This window comes from Brachionichthys hirsutus, chromosome 5, assembly GCF_040956055.1.
Source record: "Brachionichthys hirsutus isolate HB-005 chromosome 5, CSIRO-AGI_Bhir_v1, whole genome shotgun sequence".
Taxonomy (NCBI): Eukaryota; Metazoa; Chordata; class Actinopteri; order Lophiiformes; family Brachionichthyidae; genus Brachionichthys; species Brachionichthys hirsutus.
This window is the reverse complement of record NC_090901.1, coordinates 2,022,573-2,038,507: the sequence shown is the minus strand read 5'-3', so window position 1 is coordinate 2,038,507 and position 15,935 is coordinate 2,022,573. Positions and strand designations below refer to the sequence as shown.

Sequence of the window (15,935 nt, the reverse complement as noted above, 5' to 3'; positions counted from 1 at the left end):
AGAGAGCGCTGTCGGAGCATTCCTCTAATAGTCTTAGCATCAGCTAACGTGTTTACGTAAGCCACGGGGGGGCTGACAATGGGGAGCACGCACGATTTCTTGCTCTTTGATGGTGGAGGTATCCGTGTCATGTTCTCTTTCTCTGGCTGTACCTGATCTCTGCATGCGCGCCGCTTTGTGGTTTGACACGTTCGGAGTCTACTAATAGAAAACCGTGTTTGTGTTGTAACGGCAGACATTTATTAACAATCAGGAACGGATTTAATGAACGTTTGAAACCTTCACTTTGAAGTGTCATATCCTGCTCTCCCGTCTTCCCCGGCAGGTCTTTCGGTGACGGCTACTTTCTCAGCAGCCCCCTGCGTTCAGAGCTCGCAGATGTGCAGTGGTATGGACACGACAAGGCCAAGTCTGGAACCCTGGTTTGAGACCTCCCTGTAGGGCCTAGAAAGGTCCCATTGTCCTCTCCACTGTCCTTCACTGCTACACATCGACAACCAACAACCTCATCCTTAAGGTCCTATAAAATCCAGACCTAGCCGCACTGGCGGAGCGGACACGAGCCTCCTCCCCCTTAGCTTCTGCCCTACGCCCATGCCAATCCTTTATTTTGCCCCTCTGTCACAGCTCAGCTCCACAGGGACACAATCGCTGGGCTCCAACAAGAGCTTCTTTCACAGGACGGACTGAGAAGTGCCACCTTGGCTGTCGAACTGTTCCCTTCAACCCCGCGGAGCCCATTCTTGACTCGCCCTCAGCACATAAGCAAAAGGGTATTAGAGGAAGGAGAGATGAGATGAGAAGAGAGAGCACAGAGACAGAAACACGTTAAACACACAACTCGAACTAAACCAACGTCGGCCATTCCAGAGTCTATTTCATATCTCATCGAGGGTGCCCCCACCTTACCAACGCCAGAGCACTGCTGCCCAATCAGAGGACACCTGCTGGACATGAGCCACCAGTTTAGAACCCAGTCCCAGACCCAAATCACAAGTGTTGGGTGTCTTTTCTTTACATGTTTTTGTTTCATTTATCCCTGTATATTTATAAACAGAATACTTTCCAGCAGAGTTCAGCATTTATATCCAAATCCAGTCAGTTTGACCCACAGCCGAAGACAACTACTGGATTAACTGGTCACACCAGGATCAGAGAGAATTCACAGTAACGATATCAGGATGGTTCAATCTAATGAGGACTGTAGCAATAAGAAACACTGTTCAAGCGTATGAGCTGGTCGGAGCTGGAAGCGGCAGGAAGCAGCTGTTCTGCCATCGTTTCCACTTTGTGATCCTTGGAGTAAAGTCATTATGGGGTTTGGCATTAACCTGTGTGTTGTATTTAAGTGACTTCATAAGTCATGTTTATTTAATTTTGGTATCATTACAATAGTTCCAGGTCTTCATTGATTATTTGGTGCACTGTGACCAGTACCAAGATATTCCCCTTCTGTCTGAAGGTCAAAGGTGAGACATCTATCACCATTACTGGTTGATATTGAGCAAATCGTTTTTATTGTCACTAGTCTTTGGTCTTGGCTCCGTCTCTTCGCTCAACCTTTGCGTTTGTCTCTCCTGAATGACGGGAGCATTCTGACTGAACAACGACAGCCTGACGACCCAATGCTGATTAGAGCACTCGGTAGAAATCATGCCAAACACATTGGTGATTTACTTTTTGTACTGTAGTTCAGCACTGAGACAAGCTACGAAGCCACCGTGTTAAGCAGCATAGTGGAATAGAGGCATGTTCCATTTGGATTCAGGAATAAAAGGAATCTCAGACATATTTTGAAAGCACAAGAATGTCCACCAGGGCTGGGCCTGCGACTGCTGTGCTCTGATTTCCCCCTTTTAGAAGTTGATAATGAACTAGGTGCATCAGAAACTAGAACCAGAAACAAAGCTGTACATGATATTCCTCTCTTCACTAGCATATGGATGGCAGGGAATTTCAGGTCGACAACAAGCACCCTGCTCTCAGGGCAGAAAAGAAGCCATCGCTAGAAATGAAACTAAAGATTATTAGAATATATAAAATTGGCATAATTGTTTTTTCACACATCCCGAATGAATAATCCCATATTCAGAACAGGGTTAGAAAAGCACACCCGGGATTGAAGGAAGGAAGTGCAGTAGAACTTTGCATGTTTTAGCTTTCCTTGAACCCCCCCCCTTCCATCTTCCCCTGATTAAAGGTTATGTCGAGAATAGTTGTCTCCTTTTCGCACAAAATCTGAATTAATCAGATTATTTTCCTGAGGTTATGAGGTTCTGCTTGCCTGTGGCAGCGAGTGGCTGGTGTGCCTGGATCTAAAGTATCACTGTACATGTAATCTGATCATGTATCCCTCTCCCTGCATGCTTGGTTGTCCATCCATGCCTGGTCAGATTTAAAAAGTCTTTTCCCAGGACTGGAGCCGGCTCTGCCACCAGCAAGATCGGCCTTGCTTGCGAACTCAAAATCTTTCCCACAGAGCCAAAGTGATTCAGCATCTGAGCGCTTTTGATTTACACGCCTCGCACCGTAGTGCGTCCTCACCTATGGAATGTCCCATTTTGATACGGTATGTGGTAAAAACTGACCTCTGAGCCTGCTGTGAAGAAGTGACATCCCCTCCCTCTGTATCTCCAAACATACCATATTATCTGTGCTCCATAGAGATGTATGACATTTTTAATAGTCCAAAGAAAATTAACTAAACCTTTTTATCAGTCATTTTCTGTATGCATGGAGGCGCACTGTAAGGTTCATTCATTGTTTTTAACAATGTTCTCTTTTATATGAATCTGTATTTTTTTCCCCGACATTGTAACGACCCTTTCAGGTGCTACAAAATGACCATTTACTGCTCTGTCATGTAGGATCGGAACATTTCTTCATGGTTATCAATAGATTCAATACCAGATGTGCAAATTAATCTTATTTTAACAGACAGTTTAATAGTAGAACACTTCCCCTACCAGACAGTGCAGCATGTAACTTGATTTGATCTGTTCTGTTAAACTGTAACAAGACATTTAAGGTGTAGAAAACAAAAAAGTGGAATTTCAAAAAAAAAAAAAAAAATAACTACATTCCACACTTAATTTATTCTTTTTTTTTCTATTAAAAATTTGTATAGTAACTTTACATTTTTCAAAACTGTGTTGTTGGAAATTGATGATGAATTTTCAAGATGAGAAGCCGTAGTTGGTCTTCAGATTGAGACAAATAAATTATTGATGAATGTTCTCAAGATTATGCAAGATTCTTATTCTCTCGAGTGCATTTCATTCCAGAACCTTCATTTATTTGGACCTTTAGTCGTTCACAGGTTCGACACCGAGTCTCTCCACTTTCAGCTGAAAGGCCAGCCACACTTATCAGAGGGAATCCCCACATGTAGTCACCAACTCCACTCCTCTGCACACAGAGGAGGGTTTCCTTTAGATAAAATCTATTACCCATCACCCAGCAGCCCACGAGATTAAACATTGTTCCGTTTCTGACTTGCTATCCTGCCACCATGTCAGACGGTCGGCTACTCAGACTTTATGTAACATAACAGCTGGAGCTGGTTTATGTACTATGCATGTATGTTCATATTGTTAAAAGACTGGGATGCTCCATCACGCAGAGAAACCATTTCAACCAGGCAAATCAGATGTCAGGACACAGAAGCTCAGCATCTTTCCTTCTCTCATTCTCTTTCTGTGTTCGTTGGCTAAGGAATCCCGTGTTACTCTCTGCACTTGGTTGCCGTAGCAACGCTCTGAACCAGGCAACAGCTGGAAGCTGTTAGCCAGACATGTCGTGAGAAACTAGCCTGTGATTTTTCTTTGCACTCTCACATGTCTGCATGCGTGTGTGTGTGTGTGTGTGTGTGCGTGTGTGTGTGTGTGCTATAGCATTAGTGTATGAGCCTGCTTTATATTAGACATTAATCATGTAAATACTCAGATACACCCGACCCCTCGCTGCATCTGCTCTCTCTGTAATCTTGAGAAAACAAAAACACAAGTTCAAATTTAAGGAAATAAAGGCTAACTTTGAGATGCATCAACTCAGATGATTTCTTATGCAGCAATCATATAGGAAAAGGGTTATTATTATAACCCCCTCCGCTTAGGAGGTTACGTTTTTTTGCCAGCGTTTATCTGTATGTCTGTTGTCCGTTAGCAGCACAACTCAAAGCGTTATGGACGGATCAGCTGATTACATCTTGGTGATGATCCGAGATAGATCCTGGATTCTGGGTCAGCGTTGGTTTGTTGTTTTGTGTCTGTCTGTTAGATAACTCAAAAGGTTATGGAAGGATCTCGTGACATTTTCAGGAAATGTTGGGAATCTTACCGGGAACAGATTTCTGAATCAGGGAGAGAATTGAGGAGAAAAAGCAAGCAAGCTTTATTTATTTATTTACACTCCGTAATCATCGCAATCTGTACGTCACATTGTCTGGATGGGGGTTTCCTTTTTGATAATAACAATTAGAGGGAGAGGATGGCTGCAAACTAGACTCCAATGATTGTATTACCAATGCATAGAGAGAGAGAGAGATCAATAGGAGGGTCAAATACAGCCTGATAGATGAAAATGTTAGAGATGCATGACATTTGGTGTAAACCGCAGCTGTGGTTAACCAGTATTCTCACTATATTATATGTAAATGTCAGTAGCAATTAAAAAACATATAACAGTAGCATCACAGATTTCTGTCAAGATGGAGAAAGCAGTCACATTTCACCAGTTAATTCTTGTCCCAACACACTACCTTGTTCAGGGGACAAAATACCCAGTCTTAATGAGCAGCCAAGATTTGGACCTAATTTTAATTCAGTCAATTTTCTTATCCTATAATAATAACATTATTTATATCATTCCTTTTGACAACAAAGTTACAAATGGCTTCACACAACAAAGAACTGTGATTCTTTACACCAGGATCAGTCGCACACACGTTAGGGGGAAACTATTAAATTCACAAACAAAGGGAATTCATGAGTCACAAAGGGGAACAGAGGAAATCGGTGGAAATGCTTCCATCTAGTGTTTATCACTGAGCAGCTGCAGTGAAAACGTACATAAAATTTTCTTTCTCGACTTAAATTACTCACTGATTTAGAAATGGTATTATTTATGAGCTGACTTTAAAAGCTGAATATAAATGTAAATGATGTGATACATTTTTAGGTTTGATGCTAAATGTAAAAAAGATTTATAGGATTGAAATGGTCGTTTCAGAATTGTGTGACATTTCCAAATATCTAAAACGATTCCCTGCCTAAATCAAAATCTTACCAATCATGCAATCACTGATTGTTTCAAGACATTGTGTATATGAGATATGTCTCTGTGTTTCACAAGTTGTATTCCACTTGTTCCAATAGAGGGCCACTGGTTTCATCTAGATCCTAACAGAATAAAAGATGCACAAATCCTCATTAAATCCAACAAAATGTATAAAGGAGAAATATTGCACTTCATAAATATCCTATCTCTAATAAATGTGGCTGTAAAATGTATTAACCATTTCTTCCTCCATCAACACAGACTGGTCAGTATATCTCACCTTACTCAAAATTACCTGTGAAACGTGACTGTAGGCCTGAGCATGAGGAGCGCTGTAGAGACGCAGCCCTCTCCAGGAGAGGAAAAGGATGTAGAACGATGCCAGAACACATTTTAAAGTAAAGAGTATGGAGCTTCCCTTTGCAACATGTGAACCAAGAAGCTAGTTTGGAAAAGTATAACAAGAAAAGGGGGAGGGGAACAATTTACTCATAGCTCAGACGGTTTTTATTTCTAGATATTTAGTATATGAAATGATCAAATGTTGAAAGACACCAAAAGAATGAACTTTACACAGTTTTAATTTTATAAAATAAATGTGAAAATGTGAAAATGTACAACCCTGTGGAATCACCTGCTGGGTTGTGCTGAGTGTGACAGGTTGTGTGGACCTGAGGCTGTTTGTCAGCAGAGCAGTACAGCCAAACAGCAGACAAAAGATATTCAAACCCATCAGGGTGATGATCTGTGCAAGATTAATGAAATGAAATGTGTTAATAATGCAGCTAATCACATAAGCAAGAGTGAGAATTTGACAAATGGTACAAGAATGTACCTTAAATTTATTGGCTTTCCTCTGCACCTCCACTGCCAGACACCCAGCAGCCACATACTGCAACGATAAAGAGACATGAGAGCCAGTACCTTAAGTATCGTTCACTGTGATAGGATGTCTATCAGTGGGGGGAAGATGTGTGCTCACAAATAAGCTTGACCACACCGGGGTTAAGAAGGAGGCAGCACATTTGTATCTCACACAAGCGTAGGTGACTGTGGTCAGTATGCAAGAGAGGGCACTGAGGAGCTGCACCACCTGAGGAGAGGCAGACATTAAAATCTATGTTCACCACTGGCTCTGGACAAACTTCGGAAAGTGGAATCTCACCCCGCTGACTAAAAGTCTGTTGTTTATCACAGTCCCAAACCATCGATGAATCCTAACATTGATTAGCTCCCCGCTGTTGGTGATCTGGGTCAGTGGGCGGGATGATGGCGCCTCTTTGAAAAACACATGGTACAGCCCCTCCTGAAACATGTTTTGTGCCATCTGATAAGGAAGAAAAGGTTAACTTAAAGGAAAACTCAACAAATGGTTAAAAATCTCCGAAACATTCACTTCCAACGTGCTTACCTTGCTCAGTTGTAATGTTTTCATTCATTCATCCACGCAACATCTAAACTAGCCAGATGAAATGGGAAACATTTGAACGGCTTCTCTCTCTGCTGCTGTTATTTCTCAGTGCATTACACAGAAGATCGTGGAGGGTAAAGTTCTTTTTAACAATGTGGGATTAAAGTCCACTTGTGAGCGAGTGATTCAGTGAGCCTGTTGGTCATGGAGACACGCCGTTATCATTCTGATGTGTAAATGGTACAAGAACCAAAAGTGATTATGATAACAGAAACTTCCCCAAGTTCACAAATTAAAACATTCTTTTTAATGAAGATAAAATTTAAACACTCTCTCAAAATGTCAAAAATTAAATAACATGAACAAAAGATAATCAGAAAGTATAACAAGTAAAAGCAATAGATCGCAACAAAATTATATATAAAAAAGATGGGCTGTTTCAAGGATCAAAACAAAAAGTAAATGTATGTAAAAATAAAACACAGCAAAGGACATCAATATTGTTCTTGTTCTCATACTTGCTCAGATACTATAGTCTTGTCAGTGCAGTAAACTTTATACTTGATGAAATGCACCAAAATCAAATGCAATCCTCTCGTACTTAAATAAAGACAAAAAAAAAAAAAAAGTTGCTTTGAATATGCCATGAATTTGACTTCTTGTGTTATTCGTGAATTAACAGAGAAAACAAAGTTGACTTAAATTTAAAAACAGTTATGACATCATCCATACAGTTTGCAAATACCATTGGATGTGAAGCATAACAAAGTATCTGCTACGATGTAATAACGTGTTCACAGCTTGACGTTTGGAGAGTGGGCACGCTTAAGTCTTCTTTGACTCCAGAAGTCGTCACTCAGACCCACTCCGTTTTTCCAGGCAGCGTCTGTGTGTCATCGTCCTCCTCTGTCCTGTCTGCGTACAGCTCGGCCAGCCTCTTGAAACATGATCCCCAGTGCTTCAGGCTCTTAAGGTTGAGCTCCTTATCTGAGTCTGATGAGTTGATAGAACTGAGAGAAGCTGCCTCTGAGCCACTGCCCTCGTAATCAAACACCAGAAGACAGTCATAGGGAGGAGCTGTGGGGTCGCTGTCCGCTGTATGCAGGTTCTATGGGGGGGGGGGGGGGCAAATACAAACACATTGTAATTTATTTAATTGAAAAAGGAAAATTTCTACACACATTCTGTAATCATTAAACGTAAACATACTATTTGGTAAGGCTTCCCAGCAACATTCAGCGCAATTACCATTGAGTACCTCTTGCACTAACAAGGAGTCACAATGTATGACGTTACACATATGCAAATGTGAATTCAGGTCGCTGTTAACAGTATTCAATTTAAACGTTAACTTCAGCATTGTGTTCAACGTGCTGTTCACCTTCCAAAACAACATTGCAAGTAACTATTACACTGTGTGTTGCAAGATGTTATCTAAAGTGTTATCAGATTGGTTGCAAATATAAGATAAGATCACCGACATCCTCGAGAAATTTGCCGATCTCTTCATTGGCTTGGAGATGCAGGCGGTAGCTTGGGCGGCTCAGGACAGTCGGGAACACTTCAGTACAGAAGACTTCAGGACGACAATCGAGCCCTCTGTGGAGCTGGCTCAGGTCATACTCCTTCAGGAGAGAGAGAGCGAGACAGAGACAGAGACAGAGACAGAGAGATGGAGAGAGAGAGACAGACAGAGAGAGAGAGAGAGCAGACCTTCAAGTACTTGCTCATTTTCCACTAAATAAATTCTGACAAAATATTTCTGCCCATCTTTTGATCCATTTGCAGAACCAGCCCACTGTCAGATCCATAAGTCATCTCCGATGTGGTCACATGTCGAGGCATCTCATTAGCGTTGCCCTCCTGCTCTTACCCCGTCCTCTTCTCCTCCTCCCTCCTCATTGCAGCGCAGAATGTTTTCTTGGGGTATTTCCTGAAGGAGGGGGGGGGCATCCTTCTTTGAAGCCTTCCTCCTCCTCAGCAGAAGCAGCAGCATCAAGAGCAGCGCTGTGGACAGAAATATTCAGGCCCGTGTGAACTGAAATATAACATCAGGTTAAAAGAGAAGACCTGCTACTCACACACAAAAAATAACACTGCTCCCAGGACAGCGGTTGCCAGAGAGGACGTGTGAATCCGAGGGGCAGAATATGGAATGAAGCAGGAAAGGACAGCGCCTTGGCATTTGCACACTTCTATTTCCAGTGTGCTATCCTGGTAAAGCATGCCGGCATCAAATATGCGCATCAGCACACGGTAGTCTCCGGGTGGCAGCTCTCGTTTGGGGGCGAGGGCTGCAACATCACCTGCAAAGGAGGGGAGGTTGGTGGGGCGGGGGGGGGGGGGGGGGGCATGTAAAATCAAGACAGCTCAATGCCCAGGAATGGGTGTCATGGACACTCATTAGCATATCACTGTGAGATGTTAAATCTAGATAGCAATAAATGCAAAGTTGTCCTCTGACTTGTGGAGTTGCTGTTTATAGTCCAGTTGATCCTGTGTTCTCCCTGAAGCTCCACAGTAAACGGCCCAGCGTGGCCGGGTCCATCAAGGTCCACTATGTCAAGCAGGGCAGGAGAGGGGCGACTGTTGCACAGACTGACTCTCCTCTGCCTGATCGCAGGGTAATTGTCATTCACGTCTAACAAACTCACAACCAGAGTGCCCGTCCCTGTGGCTGGGGCGGCATCTAGAGAGGCGAGAAGGAAAGGCACGCTTACCGCTCAGACATGCAGGAAGTATTGAAAGTGTTGACTCACCATTGTCGTAAGCCAAAACCAGGACTGTGTACGTGCCGTCTCTGACGTAGTGCGATTCCCGGTCCATGCTGCGTTTAACTGTCACTGCCCCCGTGTCTTTATCGATGCTCAGCCACCTGGCATCGTCGTTCTGTAATCTATAACTACAAGCAGGAGAAACAGAACGTAAATGGTATACCGTGAACACAGCGTGCACGTGTGTGCGTTTACCTAATGCTCTGCTTCCTGGCTGAGTCTGGGTCCTCTGCTCGGACGTTAGCAACAGAACCCCCCATCGCCACACCTTCCCAGACACTCGCATGGATCTCGGCTGGAATGATAACGGGAGGTTCGTTCTCGTCCTCAACCGAGACGGTGAGGGTCGCTGTTGAGGTCAACGTGGGCCCGGAGAACGGCATCTCGTTTGTCACCACCACCAGCAGTGTAAAGACGGGGAGGCTTTCAAAGTCCAGCTCCTTAGAAGTCGTGGAGAATTTAATTATTGAATATGATGCATTAAAAGTAAAAGGTAAAAGTGTTTCTCAACCTTGGTTGTTTTAAGGATTCCTTCCATTTTATTGGCGCCTGTAATGATGTTAAAATGTTCCATCTCGTTGCCTTTGATTATTGAGTATTTGGCATGGGCATTCGGAGATCCGAACTCGTCCTCGTCTACCGCCTCGAGTGTTACGACCTCAACGCCGACCTCATTCTCAGGGACTGACACGGACATCTGGGAAAGTACCAAGAAACGTGGGTACAATATCAACATTTTCATTAAGAATGAATTAAAGGACAGGGTGAGGTGGAGAAGGTCGGTTTGCGGTGGCGCCCCCTGGCGGGATGAGCCGAAAGGAAAAGATGATTTTAAATTGCTACGGAGTATTTGGTGAATTTTAACTCACAGATTTGACTGTGAATCGTGGAGCGTTATCGTTGCCGTCAGCGATGCTGATAATAACCGTGGCGGTGGCTGATAGACCCTCCCCCTCCATGTCAGCAGCTCCAATGATCAGTCTGTACTCCGGCTGAGTCTGACACGAGGAGGACGAGGACATGAGCTATACGTCGTTTTGTACTGGACTGTGTTTTTGTGCTGACGCTACCTCTCTGTCCAGTCCGTCTGCCGTCACGCTGATCATCCCGCTCACCGGGTTTATAGCAAACATGTCTTTTTGGGGCATTTGAGGCATCTGGTCCTTTATCCTGTATCTTATCACAGCATTGTTTGTCTTTGGATCGTCTGCATCCACTGCTGTTATCTTTGTGATGATGTCACCTGTCGGAAACACGACACCAGGGCCCACAGGGCTTGATATCCACAGGAAGTCGCCTCTCGTCACTTTGCCTGAATCTTTCTCTTACCGATGTCAGCACACTCGTTCACCTCGCCAGAGAAAGTGCTCTGAGTGAATTCTGGAGCGTTGTCATTCTGATCAATGACGTTAATAACGAGCTCCATGGGCTCCTCAGCCTTAAAGTCCTCATTCAGTGCATGGGCCTGCAGCTGTAGGGCATCCCACATGCACATGCACACATGACTGACAACCTATTTACAGGATTTAAAGTTGAAAGTGACTTTATGCGTATTATACTTAGCTCACAATGTATTGAGCTGTCTTCTCCCTGTCCAGTGGCTGGTTTACGTGCAGCACCCCGGTTCGCCGATCAATAGTAAAAAGACCCTCAGGTGGCTGATCGGCTCCGGGTCCACTGATCTTGTAGGTTATCAGCACCTTTTTCTCGTAGCTTGACTTAATCTAAAGCAGAAATACACATGCTGCTGTCCATCTGTCTGTCTGTTCAACGTTAACCATAACAAATAACGTACATGTAGTCTCTAAAAATCAATTAGTCGTCCGTTACCTTCACCATGATTTTGGGATAAGGACCCCTGTCGTTTTCTGGAAAGTTCAAAGGTGGAATAACCCACTCCCTCTTCGTCCGTTTTAAACTGCCAGACATATGTGGAAAACCAAAGGTGGGGAGCCGGTTCTGTTTCAATCAGGACACACCACATCTAGTCAGATATAGAATTGCAATCTGGTCAATAAACTGTTTAACATTGCAAAATGACGTCTAATTTTACCTCAACATTTTGTCTTCTCAGGGTGTCATTATTCCAGCTTTTAGTCAAACAACATGGAATAAAATCTGCTGCAGCATTGAAGACTGGACACTGAGGAACAAACATTAGTCAAATGTCGTCCAATCATATGCATGCAGGAAAATATGTTATTCATTTTGTGGAACCTTGACACTTACCTGAACCTGGCACAACAAAAGGAGCATCCTTAAAGTCCTGCTGTTCTCCACGGACTCTGCCATTGCAGATAACCAACCGAGCTTCCCTCCACCGTCACTGGGTCGACTGTCTGGACTGGATCTGCCAACGATATATTTACTGAGCCTCCTTATTCAGCTCTTCTATCATCTTCCGTGGACATTTGTTCTTCTAACGTCCTACAGCTACGGTAACATTTACCTTACTTCTCTTACAGGTAGTCTGATGCTGTCAGTGAGTCGTTGGTGAAAGCTACAGGTGACCTCAGCCAGTCAGACATGCAGGTAAGTGTTTAGCGTAAAGCGCTCGACTCACCTTTTGGTCAGCGCTGTGTTTACAAAACATCAGAGGATCAGTTTCCTCCCATGACTTGTGTTTGCTGTTTGTTCTTTAAACTCCCATTCCCACAGTTTTAGTTGTTGGACCCAATGTTTCACTTTCTTTTATCTCCTTTTATCAGTAAGTCATACTTTTTTGGGGGGGTGTAACAGAAATTCGCTGTAGCCATTTGACTCAAGGGGAGAACGTTGGTATTCAGTGTCTTGTTTGAGGCTACCAGCAAAGGTTGGAGGACCAACCTTCAGATATATGAAGGACCACTTTTCTGCTGCCTCCTAAATTAACACAAATGTGAACACTCACAATAATAACGTTTCAGTAGTTTAATATGAAACATCGACGAGTGGGCGTCAATTGAAACGTGTCAAAGAATGGAACTAGGAAAACATTTTTACAGATGTGAACAGCAACAAAGCAGGTGAACACTGTTCTCATGCATGTAACTCATGAGATCAACATAATGACCATTATGATAAAGCAGCCACGTATATCTGGCTCCTGTATAGCAGCAAAATAAATGAATGGATGAGGAATTTTCTTTTGACCCAAATATGTTAATAGATCAGTGTTTCAGGGTCTTTATTTAGCATTATATAACACTGAATTGTATTTATTTATTCCAAAATAATTTAAGCCATTTCTTTTCAAGTCATATTGGACATAAAATATACAGAAACCATTTCAATAATGTGTACAAAGCCGAATGCCAGGATGTCTCTCCCTGTGTCCTGAGTTTGAGAATATCTCCTGCCAACTGCTCAGAAGTCTGGCTAGGTCAGAGGTCAGAGTTCAGATGCACCACAGTAGCAGTGATGTCATCCCTGTACATTCTAGCCAGGTCGTCTGGTAAAGCAAGCATAGCGGCCAGCCTGTCCTGACAGAGTTCTCCATACTCCCCGGTGCCAAGGGCATGTCTCAAGAGGTGCGTGGCAGAGTTGCTGTCTGAAGCAGGGAAGGCGCGGTCCTGGCGTTTCACCAACAGTTTGTGGATCTGACCCAATCTCAGCTGCCTCTCAGATGGCGAAAGGGGGGCCTGGAGAAAAGAAAGGACTCTTAAACATAATATTATAGCATTTCTGAATCAGGAATAGAAACGCTTTCACAAACAAACCTGTAACTGGATCCCGGCGAGATGTTCCCCAACGAGCTGGACCGCCTGCTCGTTGCCGAGTTCATCCCATAGCCCGTCAGTCCCGAGTATCAGAAAGCGGTCCTGAGGTCTCAACTTGTGAAAGGTTATCTCAGGTGCCACATCCAGATAGGGTGGCGTTAGGTAGTGAGGTGGAGTGTACTGGAACAGGTCGAGTGAATCCAGATCCACTCCCGATTCATGATTGGCTAAAATGCTCTCCTGCAACTCCAAGCTCCACTTGAATCCGACGTCACCAAATGCACGCAGTGGCATCAGAACCTAACAGAGGAATAAAGCTTAAAACCCAGGACCTCTGTTATTAAATTAGCAGTCAGCTAATTGTACAGCGTCTCTCGGTGTGAGGCGACGGTGAACCCTCACCCCAAGCAGCCTGTCGTCAACGACAACGGTGTCTCTTTCTGAGGGTGGATGCTGGGCCTTGATTCGCTCCACCTCAGCCGGGTTCTGCGAGTTGTGGTCCCGAGAAAGGGGCAGAGCACTCCATGATCCGTCCTCCTCCTGCACCCCCAGTACCGCTCGGCTGTCCCCAGCATTTGCCACATGTATCCCATCTGTGCCAACATGAGCCACACAGGCAGTGCAACCAGAAAACGCGACCTGGACAGACAACGAGACCCGTCCGTCAAAACAGCGTGATCTGGATTACAGCGAGGCAGAGAAGGAAGGCATCGCTTACTACCTCGATGGCTGTGCTTTTCATTAGGTCATTGGAAAAAAGGATTTGAGCCTCCAAGGAGATGTCAGAATCCATCCGTGTGAAAGCACAATGCAGAGCGTCAAGCGGACTAAAGGAAAAGGAATATTATTACGCAAAAATGTACGCGCATATATGGACAAGAATGGCGTCTTACCTCATGCCGTTAGCGTGTTCCTCATTGCTCAATAATTCTTGCCAGAAAACTCGGAGCCGGTCGATATAGACCGATTCAGATTCTCGATACTTAAAGTCCGTGTGGTGTTTGTACCGCTGCAAAATGGGAGGAGCGGGTCTTCTGTGTTCCGTGCATTTCTCAAGCTCCTCTAGACTCTTCTTTGGCATCATTGCAACCGCAATGTAGTAGAGCAGCCGCTCACTGACAGCCTGTGCACATGCCCATCCCCCGTGGCCATCGAATACTCCAAAGAGCATGCCCTCTGACTGGAAGGAATACGGACAAATGTAACCAAAGCTTCAAAAAATGAGAACAGAAGAGCAGTTTCGTACCTGCATGCAGGTGGCTGAACTGCGACGGTCTTCATTGGGTGCGTTAGCGGCCACCTGGTTGCTCTCGAACCTCCTCACAGCAGTGCGCCCCCCGTCCTCAAACTGTGGCACACTAACAGTCTGAGACACAGACACCGCATGCATAATGTACAGGGGGTTATAAACTCAGAGCTGCAAAGGTGTTTCACATCAAATTTAGAAGGACTGACTAAAATAATCTCCAAACATGCGTGGAGACGTGATTCCATGTTCAGCATGGGCTCGAGAGACGCTGTGCGCATTACCTGCTCATCAGATCGCAGAATACGGTTGACGTGAACCCGGCTCAGCTGGAAATCTGGATCCTTGCGAGTCGAGAGGTGTCGCCTACGCCGGGATATTCTCCCTGGATGCTCATTACCGGAACCCAACCGGTTTGGTCTGAGACGAGCCCAGGATGAGAGGGCTGCAAACAGGGGGTACTGCAGGAACAGAAAGCATGAATGAGAACATCAGAATAGTATACGCTGTACATTTAAAGGGGGGGAGACACAGACCTTTAATGGAGCAGTAACTGAACATGTCAGTGCGTAGTTTGAGACTCTCTGGAGAACACCGGCGGACACACATCCAGGCATCTGGAATTATACGTGCTGCTCAATGAGAGATCTATGAACGGTGGGTGATCAGATCATTAGGAAGGCGTGTATCGGTTCAGAAACACATAACAGCATGGATAGGCGGGCTAGATAACATAATATATAATCAATAGCCAGCGTGAGGTAATGCTAAACCAGCACCAAGCTACGCGTTAGTAAGCCACGACACAAGCTAAACCAGTTAGCGTTAGCTGGCTAAGTGCTTCCTGCAGCTGACACACACACGACTGGCTTTACAACAATAACAATGCATATAGATACGTTGATCAATATTCTACACAAGCTAGCTGTAAGTAGTTTGATGGTATTGCATGCATACAAACCGAAACACGTGAAACTTCACGGAGCCGGCGTCAGCGCACAAACGACGATCCACCAACACAATTACGTCAATTACGTACGTCAATATATGACGTCGCCATCAGACGCATTGTTGTAGTTCTAAATGTTAGACTTTAGGAGGTTATAGATCCCGACACTGATATTAGCCTCCCTAACAGCAAAACAAAACAACAAAGCAAACACGTCAGAGCCTTTATTTAATAAAGATCGACGTGTACGCGTAACCATCTGTTTCCATGGCAACAACACCCTGCGTGCTGACGTCCGTCGCGAGCGTAGATATTTGATAATTCGTAAATCTTTATCGATAACTAGTTGATTTTGGCTAACCTGTGTTATGTTATGCTACGTATTTGTTGTTTTCGTGAGATATTGTTATAAACTAGCTTCTCCTCAATCAAAAATGTGAATGTTTTGTGAAAAAATGTACTTTGTAAAATAGTTTGGCTTATTAAGTCCGTAGCTAGTTTAGCTAGTTTGGAAAATATGACGTATTAAAGTTAAAGAATTATCGTGGGCTGGATATACGACGAGGAGAAAAGGTTTTCT

At 44.2% G+C, this 15,935-nt stretch overlaps 4 protein-coding genes across 4 annotated transcripts in view; 1 reads left to right on the top strand and 3 right to left on the bottom strand.

Moving 5' to 3' along the window:
• The window catches only part of frmd4a (FERM domain containing 4A), a 39,800-nt gene extending 39,372 nt beyond the window's left edge, over positions 1-428 (top strand). Inside the window, exon 24 of the mRNA XM_068739127.1 lies at positions 326-428. Coding sequence (XP_068595228.1) covers positions 326-428 — 103 coding nt within the window. The remainder of the gene's footprint in view (positions 1-325) is intronic.
• Positions 429-5,345: 4,917 nt separating this feature from the next.
• Positions 5,346-6,610, bottom strand: tmem253 (transmembrane protein 253; the record flags this gene model as incomplete). The annotated part of the gene is made up of 6 exons (XM_068739894.1): positions 5,346-5,399; positions 5,573-5,719; positions 5,912-6,022; positions 6,113-6,169; positions 6,260-6,370; positions 6,443-6,610. Coding segments are annotated over 6 exons (648 nt in total), but the record flags the coding sequence as incomplete, so codon positions are not given.
• A 934-nt stretch (positions 6,611-7,544) lies between these two features.
• si:dkey-30c15.12 (uncharacterized protein LOC793186 homolog) lies at positions 7,545-11,754 on the bottom strand. The gene is made up of 15 exons (XM_068739329.1): positions 11,692-11,754; positions 11,516-11,605; positions 11,293-11,421; positions 11,031-11,186; positions 10,792-10,933; positions 10,533-10,705; positions 10,332-10,460; positions 9,974-10,159; positions 9,658-9,902; positions 9,448-9,590; positions 9,153-9,377; positions 8,770-8,994; positions 8,562-8,695; positions 8,161-8,313; positions 7,545-7,796 (listed from the first exon to the last, which is right to left on the bottom strand). Exons 1-15 carry the CDS (start codon positions 11,752-11,754, stop codon positions 7,545-7,547), a joined length of 2,445 nt encoding a protein of 814 aa, XP_068595430.1.
• A 638-nt stretch (positions 11,755-12,392) lies between these two features.
• pdp2 (putative pyruvate dehydrogenase phosphatase isoenzyme 2) lies at positions 12,393-15,023 on the bottom strand. The gene is made up of 8 exons (XM_068739438.1): positions 14,912-15,023; positions 14,691-14,851; positions 14,407-14,526; positions 14,054-14,340; positions 13,882-13,987; positions 13,563-13,799; positions 13,161-13,460; positions 12,393-13,082 (listed from the first exon to the last, which is right to left on the bottom strand). The coding sequence occupies exons 1-8, from the start codon at positions 15,021-15,023 to the stop codon at positions 12,825-12,827; spliced, it is 1,581 nt and encodes a 526-aa protein (XP_068595539.1). The 3' UTR covers positions 12,393-12,824.
• Positions 15,024-15,935: the final 912 nt, after the last annotated feature.

Excerpts from the sequence above, each read along its gene's own strand:
- pdp2 (XM_068739438.1), bottom strand. The coding sequence starts at position 15,023 with ATGCCTGGATGTGTGTCCGCCGGTGTTCTCCAGAGAGTCTCAAACTAC. Across the intron at positions 14,527-14,690 it reads TTCTGCGATCTGATGAGCAG|ACTGTTAGTGTGCCACAGTT; the intron begins GTAATGCGCACA and ends TCTGTGTCTCAG. Across the intron at positions 13,083-13,160 it reads TCGCCGGGATCCAGTTACAG|GCCCCCCTTTCGCCATCTGA; the intron begins GTTTGTTTGTGA and ends TCTTTTCTCCAG.
- si:dkey-30c15.12 (XM_068739329.1), bottom strand. The coding sequence starts at position 11,754 with ATGGCAGAGTCCGTGGAGAACAGCAGGACTTTAAGGATGCTCCTTTTG. Across the intron at positions 11,422-11,515 it reads TGAGAAGACAAAATGTTGAG|AACCGGCTCCCCACCTTTGG; the intron begins GTAAAATTAGAC and ends TGATTGAAACAG. Across the intron at positions 9,591-9,657 it reads GCCAGGAAGCAGAGCATTAG|TTATAGATTACAGAACGACG; the intron begins GTAAACGCACAC and ends TCCTGCTTGTAG.